Source organism: Balaenoptera acutorostrata, chromosome 12, assembly GCF_949987535.1.
Source record: "Balaenoptera acutorostrata chromosome 12, mBalAcu1.1, whole genome shotgun sequence".
NCBI lineage: Eukaryota > Metazoa > Chordata > Mammalia > Artiodactyla > Balaenopteridae > Balaenoptera > Balaenoptera acutorostrata.
In genome coordinates this window covers 40,011,801-40,026,217 of record NC_080075.1, presented here as the reverse complement: position 1 = coordinate 40,026,217, position 14,417 = coordinate 40,011,801, and the positions used below count along the sequence as shown (strand labels likewise).

At 34.3% G+C, this 14,417-nt stretch overlaps 1 protein-coding gene across 1 annotated transcript in view; it reads right to left on the bottom strand.

Annotated features, from left to right (window-relative positions):
* Window positions 1-14,417, bottom strand: part of WDPCP (WD repeat containing planar cell polarity effector) — a 360,469-nt gene that overhangs the window by 116,237 nt on the left and 229,815 nt on the right. Inside the window, exon 14 of the mRNA XM_028168397.2 lies at window positions 5,693-5,756. Within this exon, the coding sequence (XP_028024198.2) occupies window positions 5,693-5,756 (64 nt within the window). The remainder of the gene's footprint in view (window positions 1-5,692; window positions 5,757-14,417) is intronic.

Here is a 14,417-nt window from a genome sequence, read left to right as displayed (position 1 = left end):
CAGCTTTTTTCTTTTCAAGATTCCAGATATAACTGATAACACACAGTATTTGTCTTTCTCTATCTGGCTTATTTCACTTAGCATAATGCCCTCCAGGTTCATCCATGTTATAGAAAGTGGCAAGATTTCCTTCATATTTTGGCTGAACAATATTCCATAGTGTATGTGTGTGTATGTGTGTGTATACATATATGTGTATATATATGTGTGTATATATATATCTTTCTGTATATTACATTTTCTTCATCCACTCATGTCAATGGACACATAACTTGCTTCCAGATTTTGGCTCTTGTGAGTAATGCTGCAGTGGACATGGGAGTACATATATCTCTTCAAGATATTGATTTTGTTACCTTTGGATATGTACCCAGAAGTGGGAATACCAGATCATATGGTAGTTCTATTTTTAATTTTTTTGAGGAACTTCCATATTGTTTTCCATAATGGCTGTATCAATTTACAGTCCCACCAACAGTACAAGGGTTCCCTTTTCTCCACATCCTTGCCAACATTTTGAAATCTTATGTCTTTTTTGAAAACAGCCATCCTAACAGCTGTGAGGTGATAGCTCACTGTGGTTTTTATTTGCATTTCCCTGACGACTGCTGTACCTGTTGGCCATTTGTATGTCTTCTTTGGAAAAATATCTCTTCAGGTCCTTTGCACATTTTTAAATTACATTATTTGAATTTTGGTATTGAGTTGTATGAGTTCGTTACGTATTTTGGATATTTACTCCAGATCAGATATATGATTTGCAAATATTTTCTCCCATTCCATAGACTGCCTTTTCTTTTTCTTGTTTGTTTCCTTTGCTGGGCAGAAGCTTTTTGGTTTGATGTCGTCCTACTTATTTATTTTAGCTTTTTTTGCCTTTGCTTTTGGTGTCTTATCCAAGAAATTACTGCCAAGACCAATGTCAAGTGGCTTTTTCTCAGTGTTTTCTTCTAGGAGTTTTGTGCTTTCAGGTATTACATGTAAGTCTTTAACCCATTTTGAGTTAATTTTTGTGAGTGGTATAAGGTAATTTTTGTGAGTGGGCCCAGTTCCATTCTTTTGCATGTAGATATCCAGTTTTCCCACCACCATTTACTGAAGAGACTATCCTCTCCCCATTGTGTGTTCTTGGTGCCCATGTCAAAGAGCAGTCGACAGTATATTCATGGGTTTACTTCTAGGCTCTGTATTCTGTTCCACTGGTCTGTATGCCTGCTTTTATGTCAGTACCACCCATAAAATGGAATACAATGTAACCATTAAAGTAGTGATATAGGTCTATATTTATTTTTATGGAAAACTGTCACTATAACATTGATGAAAAAAACTAGTTATAAATAAAAAGTTTAGTGCGTGCGCACACTTATAGAGGTATTTTAAAGGATGTTCATTTCTGGATAAGAAAATTTCAAGTGATTTTTTTTAACGTTGTTCTTTATATTTTATGGTATTGTTTTTTATTATATTATTATTTACTCATAATCTAAAGATTTCATTTTCATCTAAGGGCTTACTGAATCATATTGATTTTGCTTATAAAATATCTTCTCTTCTATATTCATGTAATTCAGGCCCTGTTTCAGGTCTTCATTATTTCTTGCAGTTGGCATGTAAAAGCAACTGTTGCTCTCTCTTAATAGTAATGACACATAATATCTGTTTAGTACTTCCTAGTTTACAAAGTACTTCCAATACAGTATCTCCACTAAGACTCAAAAACAATCTCAAAATGGATTAAAGACATAAATGTGAGACCAGATACTATAAAACTCCTAGAGGAAAACATAGGCAGAACACTCTTCGACGTAAATCATGGCAATATTTTTTTGGATCCATCTCCTAAAAGGAAAGGAAACAAAAGCAAAAATAAACAAGTGAGACCTAATTAAACTTAAAAGCTTTTGCACAGCAAACGAAACCATCCACAAAAGTGCAAAGACAACCTACTAAATGGGAGAAAATATTTGCAAATGATATGACCAATAAGGGGTTAATATTCATAATATATAAAAAGCTCATACAACTCAACACCAAAAAAACAAACAACCTGATTACAAAATGGGCAGAACTGAATAGCCAGTTTTTTCAAAGAGGACATGCAGATGGCCAACAGGCGCATGAAAAGATGCTCAACATCACTAATCATCAGGGAAATGCAAATCAAAACCACAATGAGATACCACCTCACACCCATCAGAATGGCTATCATCAAAAAGAACACAACAAATGTTGGTGAGGATGTGGAGAAAAGGGAACCATCATACACTGTTGTCGAGAATGTAAATTGGTGCAGCCACTGTGAAAAACAATATGGGGTTTCCTCAAAAAACTTAAAATTGAACTACCAGCAATTCCACTCCTGGATATATATCTGAAAAAAACCCAAAACCACTAAGTCAAAGAAGATACATGCACCTCAATGTTCACAGCAGCATTATTTATAATTGCCAAGGTATGGAAGCAACCTAAGTTTCCATCAACAGTTGAATGGATAAAGAGGATGTCTTATATATATACATTGGAACACTACTCAGCCATAAATAAGAATGAAACTTTGCCATTTGCAGCAATATGGATGGACTTGGAGGGCATTATGCTAAGTGAAATAAGTCAGAGAAAGACAAATACTGTATGATATCACTTATATGTGGAATATAAAAAATACAACAAACTAGTGAATATAATAAAAAAGAAGCAGACTTATAGAGAACAAACTAGTGGTTACCAGTGGGGAGAGGGAAAGAGGGAGGGGCAATATAGGAGTGAAGGGAAACAAAGGGTTATTATGGGATTACATAAAATCATCTGTGTGAAACTTAAAAATTATAAAGCACTATAAAATTGAAAGATGCTTTTATTCAATTAAAAAACCCAACCTATGGGTAGGTACTATATTATTATCGTCATTTATATACATTTTTAAAAACTCAAAAGTTACTGATCTTGAAGGGAACTTATGACCCAAATTCCATGTATCTACCATTACACTTTCCCATTACACCTTGCTGATTTGGGGTAAGGGTAAACCCAAACTCCTTAACATGGTCTGGATGTAATAAGGAGTAGAGTACATTTCTCAGAACTGAAAGAAAGCTGATGTAGCTGGAAAGCAGAGAGGTGAGAGTGGAGGGGCCTCAGATGCCATATTAAGGAGTTAGAATTTATCCCAAAGGTGACGAGAAGCTGCTAAAGGGTTTTAAACAGAAGAGTGAAATTATAAATTATGATTTTTTTGACAAGGGGTCTGCAAACTTTTTTTGTGAAACACCAGATAGAAATATTTTAGGCTTTACAAGCTATATAGTCTCTTGCAACCACTCAACTCAGCCATCATAGAGTAAAGCAATCATACACATTACATAAATCAGTTTGGCTGTGTTCCAATAACACTTCACTTATGGACACTGAAATCTGAATTTCACTATCATGTATTTTTAATATCATATATTTTAAAGTGTTTTGATACTATTTTTCTTTTGATTTTTTTCAGCGATTTAAAACTGTAAAAAGCCATTTTGGGGCTAGATTTGGCTGGCAGGCCATAGTTTGCTGACCCTAATTTAGAAGATGTTCACTTAGGCTACAGTGTAAAGCAGACAAAGAGGTCCTTTCTGGCCCATTTCCTCAGGTCCAGTACCTACACACTGACTTTTTAATATTCAAGGCCTATTGATATCATGCTATATATCTTTTATCCTTCTATCTCTGATAGATGCTAATGCAAAAAGAATATTCTCAGGTTAACCATTATACTTTTTAGGTGACCCCTTTGCGTTCAATGTGGTCATATTTTTATTCTTTAAGGAAGAGATATCTTGGCAGTAGAAGATAATTTACATGTAGGAATAATCCTGTTTATTTAAAAAACTTTTAAATTCAAAGAGGTAATATTTCTCAGTATATAGGCTAGATGATCATTTAAATAGTAATATTTGATCTATTAGAAAACATGATAAATTCTTTAGACAATTTCAATATAGAGCTTCAAATGTATATAGTAGAATCATGAGCTTAAATGGAGCTTTATTTAAGGCCTTAATGCTCTCTTAAGGCTCTTAATGCTTCCTTAAGGCAGATCTTGGGCTATAAAGAAGCAAAGTTACATAGGAAGAATAAGGATGTAGCATTCTGATTGTTCACTTTTACAAATAAAAAGGAAAGTAAAACTATTTCTCTCATTCCCTTATTTTAGGTTTTTACCTTTTACTAGTAAAAATCCTTATGGGTTAGGGTTAGGGCTAGCCTATCAGCAGAAAGCCTATTTGGCTTTAAACTAACATGGAGACTTTCTTTATATTGTTACTGCCTAACTGAGACTAAATGCTGAAACAGATATGAATTGAAAAAAATTTATAAGATGGCTTTGATAATTATGTATTAATTAATAGCCAAAGCAGCAAAAATTACACAGCAATATAATAATACATTGAGAAAGAAAGTTTACCAGACACTAAATGTTTAAATACTCATCTCTTCAGTTCTTATCTTGGCTAGAAAAAAGACTGGGACTATAGACATAAAAAAAATAAAGAAATATGAAGAAAATCTACCTTTACTTGTGAGTAGTGTCAGAGGTGAGAAGGTGGAGATAAAGAGTGAAAGTCATTGGGGTCAGAAAATCTAAAAAGTGTTGTAATTAAATTTCTGACACTGTGATGTCTGCATGCATAGACTTTGGTGAAAATAATAAAATGTTCCCTTAATATACTAATATGCCTGATCAATTTGACCTAACAAAATACAGATGACCAACAAAAGGCTCATACATTTGAAGTAATTAGATTTTTTTCATGATCAATAAAAGCACAATTTAACTGAATGATGCAAAATTAGAATTTAAATAACAAATTCATTCCAAAGTCCTGAACCCATATTAACATCTAAAGCATCAAAGCTTAATTTAAACTACAAAATGTCTTCATTTGTGCAGAAGATTCAGGTAAAAGAGCCTTCCAGAAGTTTTTGTTGTTTTCAAGAAGCTTTTGCTTCATTGTTTCATTGACAACAGTGAAATCTCTGTGGAGCAGAATATGCTGGAAAACCAGGAACCCCACCTTTGTTTATCTGATCTCACTGGACGCTGTGATGAAAGATCTTATAAGAACCTGATACAGAGCACAAGGATCTGTAAGAAACTGGTTGATTTTACTGTTCCGTAGCTAATAAATGGAGGACTAAAGCATATTTGAATTTGTATCCTCTTGGATCCACTTTGCACTGTGGATACTTTAAAAATACAAGTGAGAACATTCATAATATATTACTTCTCACTAAAATCTAAGGGACAAACTGAGCACATTCAAGATCTAGGGGACATGTTTTGCCCTATGTCCTGGTTTCTGAAGTTGTACTTCTTTAGAGAATGGATTAGAAAGACATTTAAGCTTGTTAGATACAAAGGTGTCATCCCCTCACATCAACGTACATGAGGAGAAACGTTCAAGAATTATAAATTCTTAGAAAACATAAAAAATCCTTTGGGTCTGGCAAGGAAAATGTCAACAAGTCAAAAGAGACTAGATGGCTATTGACCAGTTTCATGAAAGCAGAGCTGCAAGCCAGGATGGAATAATGCTTTCCCACCATGTGTCGAAGGCACAAATGACACTAATCCTTTTTAATGGTCACAAAAGCTGACAACTTACTCAGCCTTAGAACTGAAGGCACAAAATCATCTCTGGGAATGACTCACCATAAACAGGTCACGAGCACCAATGTCAACAGCTAACAGAAATGCCTTTTCAAATCTCTGGTACCTATAAGGAAGAAAAGAAATGTTGTATGTTGTGAACAAAACTACAGAAGAGGAGAGAGCAGTTTGTTTAATTTACTTATGTGTTACTGTTTTTGTTCTGATAAGAAAAATATTCTCAAACAGGAGGGACTTTGCCTGCTGGGATCTTCCCTATGTGAACTCTTATTGTACTTAGGAGGAGCTGAGGCACACAGCCCTGTGGAGGTGTTCAGTGCAACTTTCAAAGATAAACATAACCAGATTAGGTGCTGCTTAATGTGGAGAAATGATAGCTTAGGAAATAATGTTTCTCATTATATTTTACTTTGTTGTGTTTTGTTATGTAAGAGAAAAGTATGGGGATATGGAGAACATAGCAGGATAAGAGCAATTAATATAAATCATATAATTATACTTTTATGTTTCTTAGGTAAAACTTTAGAAGTCAAATGTTGCATTATTACAAAACTCTCATATTTGTGAGTTTGGAAAAAATACGTTCTCTGTTGTAAATGAAAATAATAAATGGTTTCTAAGATTTTTTTTTTCTTGGAGTATAGTTGCTTTACACTGCCGTGTCAGTTTCTGATGTATGTACAGCAAAGTGAATCAGCCATACGTATACAAATATCCCCTCTTTTTCGGATAACTATTTTTTAAAGATACTACTTTTCTGCTCTTTTATCCTATCTTTCCTTGAGGTAAAACTGAGAATTTTCTTTGTGAAAGTTTAATTTTAGGCTAAAATACATGAGAACAAACTTCAGTTTAAATTAATTACCTCTGTAGAAATTTTAAAATCCTGAGAGAAAAGCATGTCACAAACACAATTTGCACAGGATTTGGGAATGAAAGTTCATCTTTATTTTGTCTAAACGTTGAGACTTACATATAACTGTCAGTCTTTCTGACTCAAGAAACAAGAAGATAAATAACCAAGTTGTTCTCTGTTCTCTGTTTTATATTGTGAAATAAAATGGTATAAAATATAATGATGTGCCACAACAGGAGAAGCCACCACAATGAGAAGCACACGCACTGCAACGAAGAGTAGCCCCTGCTCGCCGCAACTAGAGAAAAACCCTCCTGCAGCAATGAAGACCCAACGCAGCCAAAAATAAATAAATAAATAATAAATTTATTTTTAAAAAATATATGAGATTTCAAATAAAACGTGTCAGAAATGTATAATATTATTATTGACAGAGTACATACATTTATTAGTGAAATAGTTAATACAATTAAAATTCAAACACACAAGGCTTATTATTATTCCATATGAGCTGGTAGGTCCAGAACCTGAAACACTTCACAATTTCCATTCTGTGTTTGATTACTGTTATCCCATCTCCTCCCTGGCTCTACTTACTAGTATCTCCAGTATTTGCTTGAATCCCTTTCAACTATGGGAGATCAGAAGAAAATTGTGTTTATTTTTGTTCCAGGAAGCTGAATGATTCATTATATATACAGTGGAAGTGGGATGTAATGAGGAAGAAGACAGAGGATCAGCAAGTTGTACTACTCTTCCATACATTCACTGCCATTTTGCATTTGTTGCCACTCCAATGAAACTTTTCTAGCAGTAGTAAATTATCCATCTTCTAATGTTCAAACTTAAAGATAAGTTCTTATCTTGTGTGCCCTTTTGGCCATATCTGACTCTATTAACTTCCCCTCCTTGAAACCCTCTCTTTCCTTGCATTTGGAGATTCATTCTTTGTTTTCTCAATTCTTAGAATTCATCTTCTTAGTCTCCTTTTTAAGTTAATTTTTCTCTGCCTACTCCATGAAGTTTTCCCCAGTAACCTTACCCACTCCTATGGCACTGATAATTATATCAATGACCCATAAATCTCTAGGATCCATTTATTTCCTGAGCTCCAAACTCTTTATTTCCAGGAAACTCAAATTTAACATGTCTAATATGTCCATTGATACATAAATTTGGCAACCATATATATGATTAATTGAAATTGGGAAATATGAAATTAAGGTGGACAGGTCAGGAGGTACTCTTCATTCTAGGTGAGAGGTAGTGATTAACATTATGATAAAATGAAAGAGTTGGCATTGGCATCTGGCAGTATGTTCAACCAAAAATATCAAAGGGCACTCCCAACTAGATTGCTTATAAAATATATGTTAAAGTACAACACAGGACTCTAAAAAAAGGGAAATTTCCAAGGGTACCACACTCTCAGTAAAAAAAAAATAACCAACTAACCAAAGTCCCTTGATTGAAACTACAGTAAGAATCCCTGAGCAGAGAGCAAAAATGGGGGGAAAAAAGGCAGAACTACTCTGGACCATCACCCTCAGTAGACTGAGCCCTGAACAAGTCTCAAGGTAAAGGGGCTAAGCCTGAGACTTTTGATTAAGACATGGGCTAAAATGATCCCAGGTTATTAGTGCCCCTAACTTTGGTAGAAAAAATAAAAAGAAAATCCATGCCTGGATTAAAGCACTTTTGATAGAAGCCATCAGGATTGCCATAAATTAAAATAAAACAAGTATGAAGTTCACAATGAAAGATCACTGAATACAAAAGAAAACAAGCTACTGTGATGGAAAATTAGAAAATAAACAACAGATTTACTTCTCCAGGGATTTCAGATCACTGAATTATTAAAGTTAGAATATAAAATAATTCAGCATAAGATTTTAAAAGAAATAATTATGGAACCATGAAAATAAGCATACAACAGGATATAATAAAAAAAATTACCAGGTAGATTTTTTAAGAAATAAAATAGAACTTTTGGAAATGAAAACCTGAACTGGAGTTAAATAATTTGTCACAAAGAGAGAATTAGTGAAGTAAAAGAGGCATAAGTAAGGAATTATAGAAAATGTACAGAGAAATGAGAAAAAAATATAAAGAGAGGTTAGCAATACAGAGAACATGGAAAAGTCTAACATGTCTAATCAGGTAATTAAGTTAAAGGCTGAGAATTTTCCAAAGCTGATAAATGATATGAATCAATAAACACAAGAGGGACAATATATATCAAGCAGGATAAATTGAAAAGAATCTATAATTATGGACATCTGTAATGGAAATGCAGAACTCCAAAAATAAAAAGATCTTAACTGCCAGAGAGAAGACAGATCACCTACAAAGGAACTACTGATACAGACAGACTGACACCAGACCTCTCAATGGCAACAATGGGATGTAGAGGACATTAGGGACATACTTTCAAATTATAGAGAGAAAATAAGCATTACTCTTGTATAATATGACAGTGGAACTTTCTTTCAACAATTAAAGAAAAATAAAGACACTTTCAGATATACAAAAACTTAAAGCATTCAACAGATCTTCAATAAAGGGACTTCTAGGGAACATAACTCAGGAAAAAGGAAAACGATCCCAGAAGGAAGGTTTGAGAAGCAAGAAGGAATGGCTTCAAAAAAAATGATTTGGTTAATATACAGGTAAATACACACAGACATACATTCACACACACAAATGGTCTGATATTTTTAAGATCAGAAAATACTAATTACATATATCATGTAAATCAAGTGCTAAGGTCTTTGCTTTTTGTACTGTTGAAGATAATAACTGTTTCATTTTGGTAACTATGCATAGTCAGATTTCAAATAGTAATCACTAAAAGACTGTATAAATTGCTTGAATAGCAGTATAGGTAGAGGGGGTTGAGGCTGAGTGAATTGAAAAAGAAAAAAATTCAAGAAGTATTAAAAAAACAACCAAGAACAGTGGATCTATGCTGGTGCCCTGGTGAAAACAACAACTGAGAGACAGCAGGGCCAACTGCTGGCATACCCACAGTTAAGGTATGGCCAAGAGCAGTGCCAACAACAGTGTAATCTGAGAGCTCGCACAATGGGTGAAAGGTGACACAACAGAGCACACCCAGGTGAGCAGCTCCAGAGGAGGAATACTCAGTGGCTTCTCTGCCAGTGGGAGTGCTCCAATCCCACCTACCTGACACCACAGATCAGAACACAGGTAAGAAACGGATCTGGGGGCCTCTACTCCAGCAAATAGGGAGCAGACCATGCCCCTGTCAAGGCAGTGACAACCACAGAGCATGTCTAATATGTCCACTGTCAATTTGGCAACCATATATATGATTAATTGAAATTGGAAAATATGAAATTAAGGTAGACAGGTTAGGAGGTACTCTTCTTTCTAGGTGAGTAATGATTAACATTATGATAAAATGAAAGAATTGGCATTGGCATCTGGCAGTATGGACAACTAAAAATATCAAAGGGCGCTCCCAACTAGATTGCTCATAAAATATATGTTAAAGTACAACACAGGACTCTAAAGAAAGGAAATTTCCAAGGGTACCACACTCTCAACCAAAAAATAACCAACTAACCAAAGTCCCTTGATTGAAACTAGAGTAAGAATCCCTGAGCAAAGAGCAAAAATGGGGGTGGGGGAGGCAGAACTACTCTGGACAGTAGTCGAAGAATGGGATGTAGAAGATAGTAGGGACATATCTTCAAATTATAAAGAGAGGATAAGCATTACTCTTGTATAGAATTTGAAAAAGAATAGATCCATGTATATGTATAACTTAATCACTTTGCTGTACACCTGATCAGAATATTGTTAGTCAGCGATACTCCAATATAAAATACAAAGTTAAAACAAAAAGGAAAATCCTAAAGATGCTACCAGAAAACTACTAGAGCTCATCAATGAATTTAGTAGTCACAGGATACAAGATTAATACACAGAAGTCTCTTGCATTCCTATATGCTAACAACGAAAGATCAGAAAGATAAACTAAGGAGACAATACCACTTACCATCACATCAAAAAGAATAAAATACTTAGTAATAATCCTACCTAAGGAGGCAAAAGACCTGTACTCAGAAAACTACAAGGTGCTGATGAAAGAAATGAAAGATGACACAAACAGATGGAGAGATATACCATGTTCTTGGACTAGAAGAATCAATATTGTCAAAGTGACAATACTACCCAAGGCAATCTACAGATTCAATGCAATCCCAGATTCAAATTACCAATGGCATTTTTCACAGAACTAGAACAAAAAATCTTAAAATTTGTATGGCTACACAAAAGACCTGAATAGCCAAAGTAATCTTGAGAAAGAAAAGCAGAGCTTGAGGAATCAGGCTCCTTGACATCAGGCTATGCTACAAAGCTACAGTCATCAGAACAGTATGATACTGGCACAAAAACAGAAATATAGATCAATGGAACAGGATAGAAAGCCCAGAGATAAACCCACAAACCTATGGTCAATTAACCTATGACAAAGGAGGCAAGACTACACAAGTGAAGAAAGACAATCTTTTCAATAAATGGTGCTGGGAAAACTGGACAGCTACATGTAAAAGAATGAAATTAGAACATTCTCTAACACCGTACACAAAAATAAACTCAAAATGGATCAAAGACCTAAATGTAAGGCCGGTCACTCTAACACTCTTAGAGGAAAACGTAGGCAGAACATGCTTTGACATAAATCGCAGCAACATGTTTTGAATCCACCTCCTAGAGCAATGAAAATAAAAACAGAACTGAACAAATGGGACCTAATTAAACTTAAAAGCTTTTGCACAGTGAAGGAAACCATCAACAAAACGAAAAGACAACCCACAGAATGGGAGAAAATATTTGCAAACAAAGCGACCAACAAGGGATTAATCTCCAAAATATACAAATAGCTCATGCACCTCAATATAAAAAAAACAACCCAATCAAAAACTGGGTGGAAAATCTAAATAGACATTTCTCCAAAGAAGACATACAGATGGCAAAAAGCGGATGAAAAGATGCTCAATGTCACAAATTATTAGAGAATTATAAATCAAAACTATAATGAGGTACCACCTCATACTAGTCAGAATGGCCATCATCAAAAAATCTAAAAACAGTAAATGCAGCAGAGGATGTGGAGAAAAGGGAACCCTCCTACCCTGCTGGTGGGAATTTAAATTGGTACAACCATTATGGAGAGAAGTATGGAGGTTACTTAAAAAACTAAAAACGGAAATACCATATGGCCCAGTGATCCCACTCCTGGGCATATATCCAGAGAAAACCATAATTCGAAAAGATACATGCACCCCAATGTTCACTGCAGCACTGTTTACAATAGCCAAGACATGGAAGCAACTTAAATGCCTATTGGCATAGGAATGGATAAAGAAGGTGTGGTACATATATACAATAGAATATTACTGAGCCATAAAAAGGAACAAAATAGGACTTCCCTGGCGGCGCAGTGGTTGAGAATCTGCCTGCCAATGCAGGGGACATGGGTTCAATCCCTGGTCTGGAAACATCCCACATGCCGCGGAGCAACTAAGCCTGTGCACCACAACTACTGAGCCTGCACTCTAGAGCCCACGAGCCACAACTACTGAGCCCACATCCTGCAACTACTGAAGCCCCTGTGCCTAGAGCCTGTGCTCTGCAACAAGAGAAGCCACCGCAATGAGAAGCCCGTGCACTGCAACGAAGAGTAGCCCCCCACTCGCCGCAACTAGAGAAAGCCTGCGCGCAGCAACGAAGACCGAATGCAGCCAAGTAAATAAATAAAAAGAACAAAATAATGCCATTTGCAGCAACATGGATGGACCTAGAGATTATCATACTGAGTGAAGTAAGTAAGACAAAGACAAATATCATACAATATGACTTATATGTGGAATCTAAAAGAAAATGGTACAAATGAACTTATCTAGAAAACAGAAATAGAGTCACAGATATAGAAAACAAACTTATGATTACCAGGGGTGAAAAGGGGGGCAGGGATAAACTGGGAGACTGAGACTGACATATACATAATACTATATATAAAATAGATAACTAATAAGGACCCTACTGTAGAGCACAGGGAACCCTACTCAATACTCTCTAATGTCCTATATGGGAAAAGAATGTAAAAAAGAGTGGATATATTTATATGTATAACTGATTCACTTTAGTGTACACCTGAAACTAACACAACAGTGTAAATCAACTATACTCCAATAAAAATTTAAACAAATAAAAATGAAAAACAAGAAAGGAATAAAAGGAAGCACAGGAAAATAGAAAGCACAAAGGAAGATAGAAACAGCTCAATATAAAAATAATCATATACATGGACTAAACTCACCAGTTTAAAGACAGAGTATCAAACTGGAAACGTAAAATCCGGTTTTATATTATTTATAAAAGCCACATCTAAATCATACAAAGAAGGTTAAAAGTAAAAGGATAGAAGAAAATAGAAGACAATTATTGATAAGAATGTAAAGTAATGCAGCCACTTTGGGAAACAGTTTGGCAGTTTCTGAAAATATTACACATAAATTTGACATATAATTACACTCAATTTCATGGCAATTCCTAGGTATCTATTCAAGAGAAATGAAACATACCCCAGAGAGACTTACACTCACGTATACACAGTGACATTATTCATAATAGCTTAAAAGTAGAAACAACCCTAATGTCAATCAACTGATGAATGAACGAATTAAAATACGGTATATCTAAACAATGAAGCAGGTTTCAGCAATAAATGCAAGAGGGAAGAGATATGGGAACATATGTATATGTATAACTGATTCACTTTGTTTTAAAGCAGAAACTAACACACCATTGTAAAGCAATTATACTTCAATAAAGATGTTAAAAAAAAAAAGGAATGAAGCACTGATACATACTACAAAATAGATGAACTAAAAAAATTACGTTAACGGTTAAAGAAGCAATATTGTATGATTCTATCTATATGAAATGTCCAAAAAAGATAAATCCATAGAAACAGAAAGTAGATTTGTGGTTGGCTAGGGTTGGGAAAAGGGAGTGACTACAAATGGGCATGAGGGATCTTCTTGGGATAAAGGAAATGTTTAAAATTAGATCAAGATAATGGTTTACAAATCTGAAAATTTACTAAAAATCACTGAATTGTAGAATTAAGTGAATAAATTCTATGGTAGTTAAATTAAACCTCAATAAAGTTTTCTTGTAAAAAAGTTAAGGTAGCTATATAATCAGATAAATGGTTTCTTGAAAAAAAATTATTAGAGATAGAAAGAGTAAGAACAAAATAATAAAGGTTTCATGTCTCCAGGAAGATACAAAAATTCTAGACTGGATGCATTTAATAAAATAGACTAAAAATATATAGATCAAATCTCTGATAGAATTAAAATAAATAATGAGCCCACCAACAAAGGGGAAAGTTCAAAAGTTATATCTGAATTTTTGCTAGGCCAAGCAGTAAAAAAAATTCGTAAAGAAATAGAAGTCTTAAACAACATAATTACACAGCTGGATTTAATGGATACATAGAATTTGTCACTCATAAATTAGTGGATACACATCTTCCTCAAACACACATTGAATCCTTACAAAATTATGTTAGTAAATAAAAGAACATGTCTCAATAAATTTTAAGGAATAATATATATAATGAGTCTGTCAACAATGCAGTTTTTGATAGAAAGATAAGCAATAAATCCATATGCATTTAGAAACTAAGAAGTCATTAGTCAAAGAAAAAATTATAATAGAATTTAAAAATACTTAGAAATAAATGAAAAACTTGAGCAAATGAGACAATTGAAGGGAAATTCGTAGCCTTAAGTGTTTGTATTAAGAAAAGAAGAAAGGTTAAAAATTGATGAGCTAAATATCCCATTTAATAATTTAGACAAAAATAGA